The 18,518-nt window shown below is 43.8% G+C and overlaps 1 protein-coding gene across 1 annotated transcript in view; it reads left to right on the forward strand.

The window, feature by feature from the left end:
* ETS1 (ETS proto-oncogene 1, transcription factor) overlaps positions 1-18,518 on the forward strand; it is a 128,002-nt gene that overhangs the window by 13,461 nt on the left and 96,023 nt on the right. The window contains exons 2-3 of the mRNA XM_046016110.1: positions 682-765; positions 16,057-16,201. Coding sequence (XP_045872066.1) covers positions 682-765; positions 16,057-16,201 — 229 coding nt within the window. The remainder of the gene's footprint in view (positions 1-681; positions 766-16,056; positions 16,202-18,518) is intronic.

Here is an 18,518-nt window from a genome sequence, read left to right on the forward strand (position 1 = left end):
TTGGGGTCCTGGTGGATGTGTCTCTCCAGTCGGGCTTTTCCATCCTTCTTCCCTTCAGGCCTTTCTTTTTTTTACTCTTTTATCAAATTGATGCCACACCTGTATGCTGACTGCACCTGCTATGTGCCAGGCCTGGCTGGGGTGGAGGGAGGGTGATGGATGGGGATGTCACTAAAAATGACACGAAAGTCCTGCTCCTTGTCCAGAAACCCTACAAAAGGGTCTTTTTGTAGATGCTTTTCCTGGTTCTTGACTGCAGCTCACAGAGGCTAGGCACTCTCCCTGCTACTTTGCAGTTAAGAGATGGCTCTGTCTGGGGTCTGCCCATTCTCCATGTGCCCGTGATCTGTCACTTTATCTTTCCGATTTCTCATTTCCTTCTCTCTAGGGATGCCTGGGTGGCTCAGTCAGGTAAGTGTCTGACTCTTGATTTCAGCTCAGGTCATGATCTCAGGTTCGTGAGATCGGGTCCCATGTCAACCTCCACATGGAGCCTGCTTAAGATTCTCTCTGTCTCCCCCTCTCCTACCCCTCCTCCCCTCTTCAAAAGAAATATTGAAAAAAAGAAGAGGTGAGCTCTATGGTTCCTAGGAGACACTCAGTTCTGAGACTTGAACCCTCTGGTTTCTAGTGCACACATTGGTGCAACCAGTGGCTCAGTGAAGGCTTTCTCCCACACAGGTGCTGAAAGCGACCATGAGCTACTTTGTGGATTCTGCAGCCGGTGGCCCTGCCCCTTATTCAGCAACACGCCCTGTGATGGCGGTAAGTAGGGTCTGCTCCCTGCTCTCCCCTTGCCCATCCTGCCTCTCTCGGCTTCCCCTTGCTTCCGGCATCCTGACCTCTCTTGGACAGAGAAGCCGGGATCCGACTCCAGATTCAGAAGCAGCCTTGAATCTCTTGGAGGAGCTAAATTGTGAGATTATCTGTGTTTTTTTCGTCACATAAAATAAAAATCCAAGACTCATGGATTTGCTGAGGAAGGTTTTTTAGTGTGTTTGAGTTTCAGAGAAAATGACTCAAGCACGATTAATGGTTAAAGGCTGGTGATTTTTCACTGCTCAGTTCACTTAGTGAAAATTTTTGGGTTTAACATGGTTAAACTTATTTTGGGCCTCATACATAAAAGCTAAATAACACAAGCCTTCTGATCACAGAATTTAAAACTGAGAAAGGTAACAGTAAGTTTATAGGAAAATTTTATAAATCCCAGAATAAGAGAGGTAAAAGGAACTTTAAAAATAGGACTAGATAAAGTTTCTTGCCCATAGGGAAGAAAACCCTCACCCAAGCAATGCGTTATCAGTAGAAGGTTTAGAAGCATTTCTTATAAATTGATTGTGTGAGCAATCCCATGATGCTATCATCGATCAATTGCAATGTTGAAAGAACCTTTAATATTAGCTGATACATTATTGACTATTCATTCCAAATCCTGTATGCTTTCATATGAAGAAAGCCAATATAAACGTTGAACTTTTTTAGCTTACTCTGGAAATGGACAGATAAGCTTAATGCTAGATCTTTCCTGTACATTTATGGGTCTAAGGAGACACCAAGGGACCAATGCTCTTTTCTGACTCCGGTCTTGGACCGTCTTGCCTAAGGATCTGCAGAATTTCTAACACTGATATCCTTACATTAACCATGCCCGCTCACTGTAATTGTATTTTGAAAGATTTGATGTATTCACAAATTATTTTCCATAGCGTTGAAAAAATAATTGCTCAAAAGCTATTCTATGTTCAAGGAGTGATTATCACTGCTTTCTTCAGTGACTATTCTGAAACACCTGGTTTTTTTTTTTTTTTTCTGTTTTAAATGGCTGCTGCATTCCTATAACCCCCATTCACTTTTCTAAAAAAATTAGAATCAGGAAAAAGTTTAGAGTAACACCAGAAATATGTTTAGAAACACACACACACACACACACCCACACACACACACACACACACCAAGTCCTGACCAGCCGTCACTCAGTTTTGCTCTGTAGAAATCACCCAGAGACTTGCACTTGCTGGTCACAGCAGGGACTGGAAAAGTTGTCAGGGAAAGGCTCCTCCTCCTGCTTCTCACACAGAGGTTATCATCTGAGGTCAGCACAAATTACACTAAATAGTTCTTAGACATGATATTGAAGAGATTTGTTAAAACAAATAAAGGGTTTTGGGATTTCAGGGCAAAATATGTCATTGGCTTGAAAGAATAGATTTAAAAACCAGCCTATGTTAATTATCTTTGCCAGTATGGTAATCAAAGTAAACGAGACAATAACTTCTCCAAAAAAGCAATGCCATGCAAATTTGTATGCATTGTATTTTAGACACTGAAATACGTGGAATTACAAGTATGCAAACTACAGGTATAGTATTAAATTAACCTTGGCAGGGTGTCTGGAAATTGTATGAAATTAGAAAACCAAAACCCAGCTCTGGGTACATATTTTCAACAAATGACCCCACCCCTAACTGAATTCACTGGCTAGTTTGAATGCATTTTAAATGGTCTCCCCTGGTTGCAAAACAAAGGACTCATTTGCTCCCAGCCCCAACAGCCATATCTGAAAAGCATTATCAACCTGTGGGATCCTTCTCGCTTCAGTTTCAGAGTTGCTTGGGTAAAAGCAGAAGGTTGCGTAAGAACTGCTAACTACTGCTCCAGCACTTTCACGCCTAACTTCTCTCTGGGCTTCAGTTTCTCCATCACTGGGACTACTTAGGCAACTTTTCAGAACCCTAATGCAAGCAGGCAAGTCCTGTGACTTCTTCACCTTGGCGCTCTCCCTAATACAGATGAACGCATGAATAAACAAACAAATAAATAAAATGTATTGGTACAAACTCAGGTGCAATTAACCAGCTCCCACAGAGAACCTCCAACCCTAGCCAGCGCCATCAGAAACAAAGAATCTGTAAATTGTCTGCAGACTCTAACCTTGGGACACTGGCATTAGCGAAACTGACAGACCTCACACCCTCGATCCCAATAGAAGATTTCGGGGAGGAGTGAGCACAGCTTCATTAACTTTCCCAGACAAGAAAGTCAAAGCTGCAGACACTGGGGCCTGCTCAGTTCTGTTGGAGCCACTCTATCTAGAGGTCAACCCATGGTACTTAATCCAATAATCCGCGTCCTCCTGCCTGGTGCCCTGGGCTCCAATCTGGTTAAGCCAGGCTGGGAAGAAAAGAAACTCTGTCTTGGGTGTGGGAATTTGAGGGTGGAAGGAAAACGGTAAAGCAGTGGGTTTTTAATGGGCTTCATTGTGCACCCAGGGGATAGTTGGTGACATTTTTAATCGTTAAAAGCAGGCAGCAGCATCCCCTGGCATTTACAGGGTAGAGGCCAGGGATGTTGCGAGCCACCCCACAATACACACGATACAGTGTCCCCACAACGAAGGGCCCCATGCTCGGCCCCACATGTCAGAAGTGCCGAGGCTTATGAGTCCTGGTGGCAGTAGCCCTGGGATCGGGTTTGAAAGTAGGACCGTCCTCCATGTCCAGACTGGTCTAAGCGGCTCTCGGCAACGTGTAAATTACTACTTCAGAAAGGGAAATCTTACAAAAGAAAAACAAGTGAGAATATATTTGTGTTATGAGGGGTTCTGCTTCGGCTGCTGCTTTAACTGTTCAATCTAAAGTTTGGATACAAATCTAAAGCAGGATACAAATATTTTCTAGTCCCCGAAGATGGCTAATTCTCCTATTGCTCATTCAAAAATTAGAGGTACCAGAAGAAGGCTTAAAATCACCATAAGCAACAGTTACAAACTCCACGGTCAGGTAACGGCCTTCTTACACAAAACTCACATTATCTGCCTCAGGGTCAGCTTGTCAAAGTCAGGATGCGTGCTTTCCTCCTTGTAAGGTCAGTCCTCTGGGAGACGATGGCCATGAATAAAGTGGCGTCATAGCCGGGAGGTCGAGCAACAACGCTTTGGGGAGTTGTCTGGCCATTGTGTGGGAGGGGGTGACGTTTTCAGGTACGAATATGGGTTGTGTGTCAGGGACCCTTTCATCCAACGGGAGGAAGTGCTCCTTCCTGTTATGCTACCTCAGCAAGCCCATGGTGAGCCCTGGAAGTCCCCAGCAGCGCTGGTCCCTTCATCCCCTCATGCGTCATCTTCTCCTCCATGCCACCGAGGCTGCGGAGCTGGGGGAGGGCAGGAATGGGAGGGATGGGCCACTCCTGGTTTTGACCAAACATGTTCCAGTCCTTGGCCACCTTGAAAGCAAGGAGGATGTGTGGAGGAGGTCCCCCAGGGATTAATGACCCCTGGGCCATGCAAACTTTAGGAAGCACCTTGAACTGTTCAGAGGAAAGGACTAGCACCACCCACTCACCTCCTCCCTCCTCTCAGAGCTCAGGCCTTTGGGGATAGAGAAATATGCCGGGGCAAGAGTGACTGTGTTGGTCCCAAACGCCAAAGTTTCCTAGGATAAGGCTCTGGGTTTAGGCAACATCCCATGTTCCCTGAGATGGAGTAAAAGCATGAAAAACTTGACATTCTTCCACTTTCTGGATCAAATGTTCTTCTCTTATAAATATGGTCACTATGAAAGAAGCATTTCAGAAACTGTCCAACAAAAGCCCTTTTTTTTTGACTTGTGACTTTATTATATGAATGGATGAATGGGATCATACTTTCTAGACACTTAATGGCTATAATCGTATAGAATATCATGCTACAAGGTCAGGGCTATTTCAGACATAGGATCACTGAGTCATTTGGGTGATGCTTGTATGCTGGAGAGCACATCGAATATCAGCTTTCCGGGGGGCCGAGGAAGGCTGCCCGCCACTGGCTGGTTTCAGGCATTGCCCTTTGTCCTTCCTGTCCTTTTCCAGTGGAACTCGGGGGGCTGGCAGCCCTTTCGAATCTCCAGTGTGGTGCCTGCCAAAGGGGTAGCGTGGCCATGGGCCTTAGCTAAGTGTATTTGCAAAAATAAGCTCCAAACCACACCCTCAGGCACAGTTTGCCAACACAGAGACCTTTGAGATTGGATCTTGCCAATCACTCTGTGGTTTGAGCAAATCCTCTTTTGTACATGTTCTTTCTTCCTTCTTTGGATTGATTGATAGGTTGATTTTTTTTTTCTTTTTTTTTGGATACATAACTCTGGTTCTACCTTCTGACACTCTGGGGAGGCAGGAGGCGGACCCACTTTGTTCTTGCCTCTTTTACATGAGATGGGAGACAGCCTGCCCTGGCAGCTGTGGAATGCAGCCCATCCAATTATAATGGAAAGGATTTTGGAGTCAGAGACATGTGGGTTAAATTCTGGTCTCTTATTCCTTAGCCATGTGACCTTGGACAAATTACTTAACCTCTCTGAATTTCAGTGTCCTCCTCTGTGTGAGAGGCAGAGTGTAATTTTGCATGTAAGACCATCATGATGGTTCAATGAGAAAATACTTGTTGAGTGCCTCCCCCAGATACGACCTCAGCTAATTCTCTGTCCCCTATGCTCACTGTCTCTTCTGTGTTCTTCTCTGGACTTCTTGATCACGTTGGATGGGAACATGGAGGGGGGGAGTGGAGATGATTCCACTTGTCCATCTGAGGGTGTTGCCTGAGCAAGATGGGGGCTACTGGGGTGAAGATGGAGACATTCTGATTGTGCAACCTCCTTGCTTCATCACTACCCTGCACCAGAAACAGCTCCCTCGCCACCAGATCAAAGTTCCCTTGTAATGGGCTGGTGGTTTACAACCCCATTGTGTAAACAGACCTGGTTCTCTTATCTTGAGTAATTGCAGTTTAATTGGGTCTCCTTGGGAAGCAATTCCCTTCTTACCCAGGGCTGTTCGCACACTCTTCACCTCCAGCCCGCGTGCCTCAGGATTCCAGCCTTGGAGTGGTCACCAGGGAGTCCGAGGTGTCCCTGCTGCCCAGGGGAAGGGCTTGCGCTTATTGCTGTAAAGTCTAGCACAGAACGCCCTTTCCTCCTTTGTGTGAATCCTGGAGAACAATGGATAAAGCATTTGGGATTAGAGAAGTAGAAACACACAAAAGAAATTTGGAATATAAGGGAACACTGGACTTTTTTTTTTCCTTGTTGCTTGTCGTGGTGATGGCTTTACCCCTGGAGAGATTGCTGGAACATGATGCTTAGGGAAATTATTTACATCCATCACTTTTTGTGCTGGGAAAGAGTGATCATGTATACTTCTCCAGCATCTTGAAAAGAAGGCTTTTCTAAGATACTGGGTTCAGGCAGCACCACCTAGAGAAACAACCTACAGGCCATCTCCCGATATCAGGAACTTAAGGTCCTCAGAGATTAAGTAAGTTGCCTGAGTTTACAGTGCTGGAGGGAAGCGGTGTGCAACCCAGAACTCCTGGCTAAGGACACTCCTTAAACTACCGAATTTATCATCATTTTTTAGATACATGATAACGTCAACGCACTTACAATAGACTTTCATTCATGCATCTAGCTGCCTTATTTATGATGAGGTGGTCTTCCCGGATTTAGGAAAAAACCCAAACTGCATTTTGTAGAGCACTCAGCAGATTAGAATTACTGCTGGGTCCTGTAGCCCAGGTGACTTTTTCCACCCAGGAACCCTGGGCCCGGACGGAGGCTCTGAGTCATCTGGCCCTCTACCTCTGCCCTGTGGGGTGCCCAAAGCTGTCGCCTCTGCAGTCACTGGGAGGTGGCAGGCTTCACGCTAAGGGAGTAGATAGAAGCCGAACACATATCTCCCTGCGGATCTCCCAGCAGGAAAGTGTCAAGGGCAGGCGGGCGCTCAGGCTGGTGACAAGGTCAGGGACCCTGGAGCTTAAGCTGGGGTCACCAAAGGCTGGCTGTGGGTGGAGGCCGCTGTGGTCTCCACCTGCCAGGAGCCACCTCAGCTGTGGTCAGTTCCAGAAGGATTTTGAGGAGCTCGTCTTTGCGGCACTGGGTCCGGGCTCTGCGTTTCTCCCTCAGAAACCTGTAGGCGGTCAGGCCTGCCCTTTCACCGAGGCCCAAGCCCATCACTCTTATTGTTTTAGGAAGAATTTCCTGGCTTTGAGTCTAAAATTAAACTGCCCTTTGAGAGTTTCCTATTTTGTCTGTTCCTGCTTCTCCCGTGGCGGCCACACCCTCCCCTCCCTCCTCCTCCTCGAAGGCACTGCTGAGGAAAGCTGAAAAGCTCAGGAGTATTTCTGCTTGCCTCCTTCCCCTCTGCCTCTCCAGGGAGCGGGACACACGTGCCCTCCTGAAGCAGATGGGCCTCTGTGTCCTCCTGAAGCCCCGACATGTCTGGCCCCAAACTCCCCCCTTAGTGTTGTCCCAAGAGTTTCTCCATGACGTGTTGGGGGCTGAGTGAAAGGAGGCGTCTTGTCAAGCATCCTCTGAGGATGAGGAAACCCAGACTAGGTTAAAGTCTGTGGAGTTCAGCCCCATGTGGAAGGCCCACTGTGTGCAATGGGAGGAAAGGATTGAAGCTGAGAGACCGTCTTTTGCTTGCCCTGACTTTCCCTGAGCATCAATGAGGCAGGAGGCCCAAGAGCTATTCTGTTGACAGGTGCTTCTGAAGCTTCACAATTCTCTGCGGAGAAATGGGGGACATAGGGTCCAAGCAGTGTTGGAGCATGGTCTTAGGGAAGAATTAGAAAAATATGAAGGTGTTCCTAAATTTAAAGGGGGCCCTTGTATGTCATGAATCCAAACTACGTACGACTAGGACAACTCTTGGTTCTAGAGGTTCCTCCACCCATGAAAGCTGTGGGTCACAGGTTGGGAGAAAGAATGTGGATCGATCCGCAGAAGTTGCTGGACTTGGAGAGGCGCCTGGAGATCACTGAGGCCGGTCTGCTCAGGAAACAAAAGCTAGAGGTTAAGGGACAAGTTGGAGGTGACGCAGCTCTGTAGGGGCAGGGCAGGACGTGAGTCCGGGCTCCCTGATTGCCTGTCTTCTGTCTTCCGTCTTCCTACTGGAGTGTGGGGATATCTACGCCATTTCCGGAAAAATGGCTGTCCCCGCAGAGGCACACATCCAGTGCTAATTCATCTTCACCCCTGGGTGTAAGATGTTTGTTTTGTTGTTGTTATTGTTGTTTAAACAGCAGCATCTAGAAATAGTTATTGTGTCTCATATACTCATGGCCCTGGATTCTGAAGTTGACCAAAGAAAAGCCAGATTTGCTCCCACAGAGTTTGTGTGCTGAGTCATTAGTAGGCAAACACGGGGACATTTACGGTTGCTTGAATAAAAGTGGACGTGAACTTGAACGCATAATCTTATTATAGACATGCGGTCTCCAGCATGGGTTTGTGATGTGGTGTTGTGAAAATATTCCCCTATTCCCTTTTTTCCAAATTTTGGGGGCAGGGGCAAGGCAGACAATGAGCAAAAGTTTTGGCAGGTGTGGGAGGAGAAGGGCAGAAAATGCTCCTAAAGAGACAGCAGCAGGGGGTCGTGGGTTGGGAGGAAGATAGAGTCCCTGACTCTAAAGTTTGGGGTATGGAGCTAGGCAGAGGTAATAAAGTAGAGGAGACCTTGACTGAAGGGCGACTGGACGAGGTCATATGTGGTTCTAGTCATTAGAGTGGGCTCACCTTCAAAGCTGAGCAGGGATAGGGTGTGCCCATCATTCCAGTAGCTTCCAGATTTCTGGGGCTTTGTTTTATTTGTTTCCAGTGTCATTAAGGTGAAACATGTGGGCTTGGGCTGTGTCCCCTGACAGCCCCCAATGGGATAGGGAGAAGAGTGCCCTTCCCTTGGCATCTTGCCACCATGTGTGGGACAGAACAGGGCAAAATGTGCACTTTCTTGAGATGTCCCAGGGGAGGGGATCAAATCCCTCCAAGGCCCTCTGGCTACCATCCTTCCCTTGGTGGCCACTGGCCAACCACCCTAGGTTCCGAAGCTCTGCATTTGGTTTCCACAATTCTGTAGGCTTTCTTGTTTTTCTTCTTTTGTCTTCAGCCAGCCACTGTTGGTTGTGTCTTCCCCTTTCATCTCTTGTAACTGTAGGCAACTTTATAGACCCATTTTTTTTTTTTTTTTACACAGACCCATTTTTTTTTCTTTTTTTTTTCATTTTGTTTGAACTGCCATTTTTCTTGACTTTATACTCTCACCAGGTGCTCCATGTTTCCAGATCTAACTGTACCCTTTCTTGTCCTCTTCTATCCTGTATCCACCTTCAGGAGCCCCTGCTCCACCAAGCTGCCATCACTCCATCTAAACATAACTGAGGGTGAAATTCTCTTCCTCTCTCCTTTCTTATGCATTACACTCACCTTTGTCTCACCTTTATCTCACCTTACACTCACCTATTATCAGTTAGAAAATCTTGTTGATTCTTGCTTTGAAACATACTTACATTTCTTGTTTCCTCTTTACCTCTACATTCATGACCTTGACCTAACGCTGCCCTCTTACCTGGACTGCTGCTTAGCACCACAACCAGCAGGATGCCCCTGGAACACTCATGTGGGGCTAATACATAAGGGGTGCCCCAGCCCTTAGGAATCAAGCTAAATGATATCTTAATGCAAAACTTACAGAAGTTAAAATTAATGCAAAAATTATTTAAAAAAATAAAAATTTTAAATAAAGTTAGGGTTAGTAGTACTGATTTTCCCCCCCTCTTTGCCTTAGTCTCCAGTATGGCTCTGTGAGGCCCTCCAGTGCCTATGTCTGCTTCCTTATTTCCTCTTCTTGCCCACCGCACCCTACTTGGCACCATCAAACGAGTCTTCTAGAACATATCACCATGTCACTACCTCTAATGCGACACCAAAGCCTTTCTCCTGGAGCCCGATTCCTGTCTGGTATTTACAGCTCTCAACATTGTCGTCTTGCCCTGTCCCTCCAGCCTTGCTTCTTACTCATTGACCTCCACGGCAAGGGTCCACATTGTCCAAGGACATACCTTTTCCTCAAGCTTCTCACCACCAAATGACACAGTCTATATCTCTCTAGATGACCTATCTGAATCTTTCTTATTCTTCCTTTGATAGATTACATGTTCCTTTCACCTTAAGGTGTGGGATCATCTCTTTTTTCCCCTCTCCCTAGGCTCTTCACCATCATGTCCTAGGCTAAATCTTACCCAGCCTTTGGGTTCCCTTAATTTGCTTCCTCCAGGAAGTATTACCTGCTGTCACGCCCCTCCCCCTACACACTGGGACTTAACCCTGTCCCATCTCCTCACTGTAATTTCCTGTTTACTTGTCAGAATATTCCTAAGGGTGAAGTTCATTTCTTGTTCATATTATGTTCTTTGCATCGAACATGACACTCGACATAGACTGGGTGTACTGATATAAATTTGCTCCATAAATACCCACTGCCATAATTTGCCTAGTACCTATCCTAGGACAGCAGTCACCCATCTTGAGAAATCTGTGTGAGGGCCACATAAGCTTCGTGTTGGACAAGTAGAAGAAAAAACAGTCTGAAACCAAATAGACCTGGGTTTGAATACTATCTTTATTATTTTATTAGCTGTGTGGCCTTTGGAAGTTTACTTGCACTCTTTTAAAATAAGATTTTATTTATTTATTTATTTATTTATTTGAGAGAGAGAGAGAGACAAAGAGAGGGACAGGGACAGGCAGACTTTGTGCTGAGCTCAGAGCCAACTTGGGACTTGATTTCAGGACCCTGGGATCATGACCTGAGCTGAAATCAAGTGTCGAACTTTTAACTAACTGAGCCACCCAAACACCACTACTTGTCGTCTTAAAGTTTATTCTGCAAAATAGGGGTAGGAATAGTAATCTTGCATGAGGGTAGTGAGGATTAAATGTGACCATTTCTGCACACTGCTTAGCACACCAACTGGCATAGAGCAGGTGTGTGGTGTATGTTAGTTCCTTTCAAAAATCACCTGTGGCATGAATGAGTGAGGACGGGTGCTTTCCTAAAACTGTGACAAGGACTGAAAATGTTGCTTGCGTCTTATGAGTTCACCTCCAGTTGCAGCCAGGAAAGGACATGTCAACAAAGAGATCAAACTTATTTTGGGTGGCGCTTTTTTAAAGCAACAGGGTGGGTGTTGTGCAGCCCAGATTTCTGACCTGTTAATAACCTGCCTCTTGCTCCTCAACGAAGACAGTTTCATAATGAATTGGAACCAGCTATGTGGTTCTTTTGAGTAAAAATGTCATTTTCATACTCTATGAAATAGGTATTAAGTCAGTTTGTGAAATGTCTAATAAACAGGCAGGTGTCTAGATAACAAGAGTCATGGTGCTTCCAGGAGCATCTGTTAGCAAAGACGTTTGTGGTTCATGGTAAGCTTGGTGCATTACCTCCTTCTCATTCTTAAGAGTAGGGTCCTCTGTCTCCCCTGAGGACGGCTAAAGAGAAAATAATGTCTTAAAATAAATCTCCATTTGTAAAATAATATATGAACTATCCCTGACAAAATCCTGGTTTGAGGCAGGAGTGATTTAAAAAAAAAAAAGCAACGTAAATTCAGTCTGATGCTGAGTATGGTTGTTAATCAGAGGCTGGGAATGGACTCATCACACTGCTATGTTGTCATTGCCTGTGTCTAGAGCCTCATGGCTTTATCCCTAACCCACAAAATACTCCTTCGGCCTTCCATCTCTCCCCTGCAGAATGCATGCAGGTAATTTTCCTTCGACGATTCTTTGCACATTACATTTTGCTATCAGTGGCCTTTCCTTAGCAGAGAAAGCTTAAACTTGTAAACTTGAGAAAAATTTCTCCATCCCACCTTGCATAAAAAAGAATAAAATATTTAGGAATAGATTTAACCCAGGAGATGAAACACCTGTACTCTGAAAACTGTAAGACACTGATGGAAGAAACTGAAGATGACAAAAACAAATGGAAAGACATACAATGCTCAGGGATTGGAAGAATTAATCTTGTTAAAATATCCATGTTCCCCAAAGCAATCTACAGATTCACTGTAATCCCTATCAAAATACCAATAACATTTTCCATGTTACTAAAACAAATAGTCCTGAAATTTCTATGAAACAACAAAAGACTTTGAGTAGCCAAAGTAATCCTGAGAAAGAAGAAAGCTGGAGCTATCACAATCCCAGATTTCAAGATATTCTACAAAACTGTAGTAATCAAAACAGAACAGTACTCTCACAAAAACTGACATATAGATCAATGGAACAGGATAGAAAGCCCAGAAGTAAGTCCACACTTATATGGTCAATTAATCTATAATGAAGGAGGCAAGAATGTTCAATGGGGGAAAAGACATTCTCTTCTGCAAATGGTGTTGGGAAAACAGGAAAACCACATGCAAAAAAATGAAACTGGACCACTGTATTATACCATACCCAAAAATAAACTCAAAATGGATTAAAGACCTAAACATGAGACATGAAACCATAAAACTCCTAAAAGGAAACACAGGCAGTAATTTCTCTGACATCACCTTTAGCAATATTTCCTAGATATTTTCTAGATATCTCCGTTATATAATTATAATTCCTTCCCCTTGGGCAAGAGAAACAAAAGTAAAAATAAACCATTGGGTCTACACTAAAATGAAAAGCTTTTGCAAGTGGGGGAACTATTAACAAAACAGAAAGACAACCTGGCAAATCGGAAAAGATATTTGCAAGTGGTCATCCGATAAAGGTTTAATATCCAAAATATATAAAGAATTTATACAACTCAACACCAAAAAAAAAATTTCAAAATCTTCTGGGCAGAAGACATGAACAGACATTTCTCCAAAGGAGACTGCAGATAACCCACAGACACATGAAAAGATGCTCAACGTCACTAATCACTAATCATCACAGAAATGCCAATCAAAATCACAATGAGATATTACCTTACACCTTTCAGAATGGCTAAAATCAACTACATGAGATACAACAAATGTTGGTGTGGATGAAGCAAATGAACTCTTGTTTACTGTGGTGGGGATGCAAACTATGCAGTCACTGTAGAAAACAGTATGGAGTTTCCTCAACATAAAAATAGAATTACCATATGATTCAATAATTCCGCTACTGGGTATTTACTTAAAGAAAACAAAAACACTAATTTGCAGAGACATACACCTCTATGTTTATTGCAGCATTATTTACTGTAGTCAAGATATGGAAGAACCTAAGTGTCCATGAGTAGATGAATGGACAAAGAAGATGTGAGATACACACACACCCCCGCATACCCCCCCCCACACACTCACACTGGAATATTGCTTCGCCTTAAAAACGAATGAAATTTTGCCTTTTCTGACAACACAGATAGAGCTAGAGGGTATTATGCTAAGTGAGATGAGTCCGATGAAGACAAATACTATATGATTTCACTTACATTTGGAATCTAAAAAGAGAAAAAAACCACAAATGAGCAAACAAAAACAGACCCATAAATACAGAAAACAAACTGTTTTCTTGCAAGAAGAGAGGGGGTGTGGAGGATCAATGAATAAGATGAAGGGGATGAAGAGTACAAAATACCAGCTATAAAATAAATATGTCATAGAGATAAAAAGTACAGCACAGGGAATATAATCAGTAATATTGTAATGACATTGTATGGTGACAAGTGGTGCCTATACTTCTCATGGGGAGCATAGTGTAATATACAGAATTGTTGAATCCCTGTGGTCTATACCCCAAACTTACATAACATTGTATGTCAACTATCCTTGAGTAACAAATATATTAAAAAAGTAAATGATATAAAATGCAAAAACCAAGAAGTTCTCCTCAGGTTTTTAATACCCTCGCAGGGCCTATAACAACCTACCTGTACCTATGTACAAGGATTCTACTCGTACTATCTCCTGCCATCTTCTAAGGCTCCTACAAGGAGAATTTAGGCAAACCATGTATACACTGTGCCAAAAGAACAGGCGTAGGCAACTTAGAATTCTCCTTTATATAATTTAGAATCAACATTTTCTCACTCAAGACCCAACTCCTGCAACTCTGATCCTTGACATTGAATTTTGAGGAAGACTCTAGAGAAATATCAAAAGATGGGGTTAGATATTGAGAGCACACAGGTAGTCTAGGAAATGTGTTTCAAACTGATTCAGTGGCAAAGTGTTGTTGAAGACCTACTTATCTGTGGGGATTCAAAAGTTGTTGCCTCGGGGGCTTGCAATATGAAAATACAATGTCCCTATACAATGGTTTTAACCAGAATTCAGAAAACACTTTCTGACTGAAGCTCCAGGGAGCGTTAATTTCCCTAAATCTTTTGGTCTCAAACACAAATAGCTAGCGGCACGCCGTTGCTCCATTTATATTCTAGTGGTTCTCACCAGTGTCCAGTGGCAGAAGCTAAGTATGGTAGCCTTTGCTACTCAACAACTCAAGGTGACTCCATGCAGTTCCGAGGATGTTATTATGTTCTTGGCACCTTTAGCCCAGTTAGAAGTCCAACAGCCCCAAAGTAAACTTCATCCAGCCCTACTTTGAATGATTTTATGAATATTATGGAAAACGTCATCCTGTTTAATGCACACAAATATCCTTCTATATTTTGGCTTTGATTGTCGTTTTTCTCTGAGCCAATATACTCTCTTCTGCTATTTTTACTGAGCTTAAGTTAATGGACAGTTGCAAAATGGGGAAGAGAGAGTAGATAGGGAATGTTGACTCTAATACCGCTGAGCTCTTGTCCTGTAGCTCAGCGGGAGAGAGGGCATCGGAGGTTCTCCAATAAGAGGCTCTTCCTGGGGGTTAGCAAGCTACCCTTCACGGATGAAAATACCATCTGAGTAGCTATATTTATTAGTTAGCTCTTTAATATCAGTAGATGTAACCACATCAAATTATAGCAGAGTTTGATTATCTTAACAGTGGTTTTGATGAAGGTAGAGGGACCATAAAAGAAGATCAAAAGAATAAAAAAGAAAGAAAAGAAAGTAAAGGAAGGGCCAGTGTAAATTAGACTCCTCAGGAAATCTTTCTGTGAATCTGCTGTCTCCTTTTGTGTCTTACTTTTTTTTTTTTAAGATTTTATTTATTTGAGAGACAGACAGATAGAGATAGTGAGAGAGAGCATGAGCAGGGAGGAGAGGGAGAAGCAGGTTCCCCACTGAGCTGGAAGCCTGATGTGGGGCTCGATCTCAGCACCCTGGGATCATGACGTGAGCTGAAGGCAGAGGCTTAATGACTGAGCCACTCAGGCGCTCCTTGTGTCTTACTTTTTACCCCTCTTGCTCAATCCCAGGAATGTGAAGGGTCTGTTATATCAAAATAATATCTACCTTCCATTAGGCATTATGTAGACAATGTACACATACGTTTCATATTTAATTTTGCTTTAAATATAATTTTCTTACACATATTTTAATTAATTCTTCCTATAATTGAGTAAACTGAGGTTTAGATAAAAGAATAGGCCCAGGCCTTCCCTTAGTAAGTGATAGAGCCAGGATGTGAATCCACGAAGATATCTAGCTTCAAAGAATAAGATCTCAAACACTGTATAACATGCCTCTCATGTGTGTTTAAGGAAGCACCTCTGCCTTCCTTAAAGCGTACTGGGTGGATGATATATTTTATGAATTTCACAAAATGCCTGGAAGAGTGGCACCAGTCCCCAAATGTTGCAAGAAATTGAAAATTTCTGTGTAGCCATCAATATCATTAAAACCCATGCACAATTGATTAGCTGAAAACCGAGTGATTATTATTACATAGGCCCATATTTTGGTTTTCCTTCGGCGTCTGTCACCCACTGGTTCTATGAGATTAGAATGTCCTATAAGAATATCCATTTATGGTGTTTTTACAGAGCAAGATCATAAAAAAATTCAAAAGCCAGGATCGTATAAAGATGACCAAGTTTCTGCCTGCTGCTAATTATGGGTCCTTATTTGAAAATTAGAAAAGGTAGTTGTCAAATGCTTGAAGAAATGGATGACAATCATTGGATGTACAATTTAAGTAAAAGACCCTTCTCCTTCTCTCTGTATTTGGGGGGGGGGGGTGGGGTTGGTTATGTGACCAGTGGTTGGTTCTCTTCTGCTATCATCTATGGATGACTCCTATCCACATGTGGTTGTATGATAAGACGTTATTCCATTGGGCTAGAGTACAGAGATTTTCCTGTTAATATATTTCGTTACTTTTTCCCTGGTCACAGAGGCAGGCACCTATCAACTCCTATGAAGATCCTCGAATGGCCTGTGGCTTCCAGTCCAATTATCACCCGCAAAGAGCTTACTACCCTTTCTGGAATGAGATGACCATTCAGGAAGTTCCCACTGGTCTGGAACACTGTGGCTCAGGTAGGAATGTGAACAAAGGCTCGGACCGCGCATAGAATGAGAGGACAGTGGAAGGGTGATGTGGGCTTCATTCTCTGTAGCAAGAACAGCTGCCACGGCTTCTGCGGGGACAAGATGCTATTGTTCTCGAACGGAAAGTCCCGCGACTTCTCCATAATTCTGCGTTACTTTATTCTCCAGCGACAGGAAGATGAAACTGTAGGAATGAGCCCAGGAGAGAGGTTGCTTCAGGTCTTCATTCTTTAAATAGTTCTGTGCACCATGCATTTCCTGAGACTTACCCGTTTTGGCCCGGTTGTTGACGAAGGGTCTAGAAGTTCTGCAGTCGGAGCGTGTGAGCCGGATAAATGGCCATTTTACAAAAGGGAATTTCTTTATTCATCTTTTTCTCCCCATTGTCCTCAACCTCTTGGCCTGTGCCCACTGGCATCTGGCTCCTTTTTCCTCCACCCCCTCTCTTTCCCCAGCTCTCCCTCACAGACCTCCTTCCTCTCCTCCCAGCATCCCCCTCTCTCCCTGACTTGCTGGTCACCGTGCTGCCCCCTGGTGAACAGGAATGACATTCCTCCAGAGAGCTCTTCCCTGTGTCCCCCTCCCCCAAAGACCTGACAGGTTGAGAGTCCTCACCCCCATCCTGTTTTGCAGAAGTCACTGTGTGTCTCACAAATTCCATGAGTCCGCGTTAACCTGTGAACAGCATTTTTATTACTTTACGTTCAATGCCAAATGTAAAACTTGATTTGGGGGTTCTGAAGTGATGGATTCGGGTATTAACTTCAATTTATCACGAGGCCAGATTATATATACCCAAATACCAAAAAAACCCCAGCTCAAATCTGTATTTTCTCCCAGGATGAATTTCTAGCCTAAGGAATCTCATTACTCTCACATGCTGAAAATACGTAATTCTGAGGCACGATATAGGGAGAAAGCCACTGGGAGCTCACTTAAATACAACTCTTTGGTTCAGCATTTCTTTACTTCACATAACAATATGGAAGACTACTTTTATAATAGCAGAGACAGAAAATAAATGTTTGTTTTGTTGCCCTTGCTTTAGCTCTGACCAGAAATATAGAGGCATAAAGCAAGATGCTGAAGCACTTGGTGGGGGTTGGGGGGGAAGGCACGGGACTCGCTCTCCAGTTGTCTGGTTCTTCTCTAGGGCAGAACGAAAGCAGTCTCTGTGTTCATAGTCTCTGGACTCAATAGCCATTGATATTACGATATTCTTCGGCACCGCCCTTGGATTTCAGACTTGGTATATTACGCTTCCCTTTCTGCTTGGTTCTTCCAAGAATAAACACAAATGTCTCAACTACCCATCTATTTAAAAAGGAGACGGAAAATTTTTGCAGCTGTTTGCAGGTTAGACTTGAAGATTCTAAGGGATGAAAAAAAGTCATCCTTAACAAACTGTTCTAACAAATCTTATTTGCATAAGCAAAAGGTCAGGATGGTTGCGCCTTCATTTGTGTAATTCTTGAATCCTATCAATGCCACCAGGCTTACGTTTAATATCTTCCCGCACAACCCAGGTTAAAGTGACCTTGTGGTAACACTTTGTGCTCTGGACGGTGCTTCTGTTTGCTGGAAGTTACCTTGAGCTGAGGTTATTTCATGCTGGTCCGTAGCCTCAAGATCAGAAGGTCCCTTCTTCATAGCTAAAAGACATGGTCCTTCTTTGTTTTTTTTTTCCTGGCTGAGAAGTACATATATTCCCAAGTGAAGATGATTTTTTATTCTCCTCCTTGTCAAGGTTTTTGAAAGCGAAGAATTTTTATTTCAGGGCCAATGACACCGTGTCTGTGACCATGTCTGTGACGCACACGAAGAACCTCTTGGGATAAAGCTGCTTTAAAATGTGAGGATTCACAGCGGGATAATACAGTCTTCTTCCCACAGTCGACTTCGTTGTTGCAAGAAGAAGGAAGACAGGGTCACACAGACCAGTGGCTTTTGAGTAGGATGGGAAGATGAGTGCCTGTAATAACTAGTCTTAAAATGACCTGGTTGTTGTCAACCGCAGCTCAGAAATACTAGAAAACCTCCATGGGGAGCAGTGCCTTGGTGGCAACTGTGAGGTCTGTAGTTCCCTCTGCCCTATGCTCCCTCTGATAGAAATATCTGGCAAGAACCCGAAGCTCCTCCAGCCCCTCCTTTGCCTTCTGAGCTGTCCAGACGAAATAGTTGCAGCATTATTTCTGGGCTGTGGTCCAGCCCTCCTCAGTGATGGGTGTGCTTTGGAAGGAGATTTGGGGTTATAGAGAAGAGAGATGAAGACATGGACCAACCAATGATTTCTCCAGCTGCAGCA

This window comes from Meles meles, chromosome 8 (genome assembly GCF_922984935.1).
Source record: "Meles meles chromosome 8, mMelMel3.1 paternal haplotype, whole genome shotgun sequence".
Lineage (NCBI taxonomy): Eukaryota > Metazoa > Chordata > Mammalia > Carnivora > Mustelidae > Meles > Meles meles.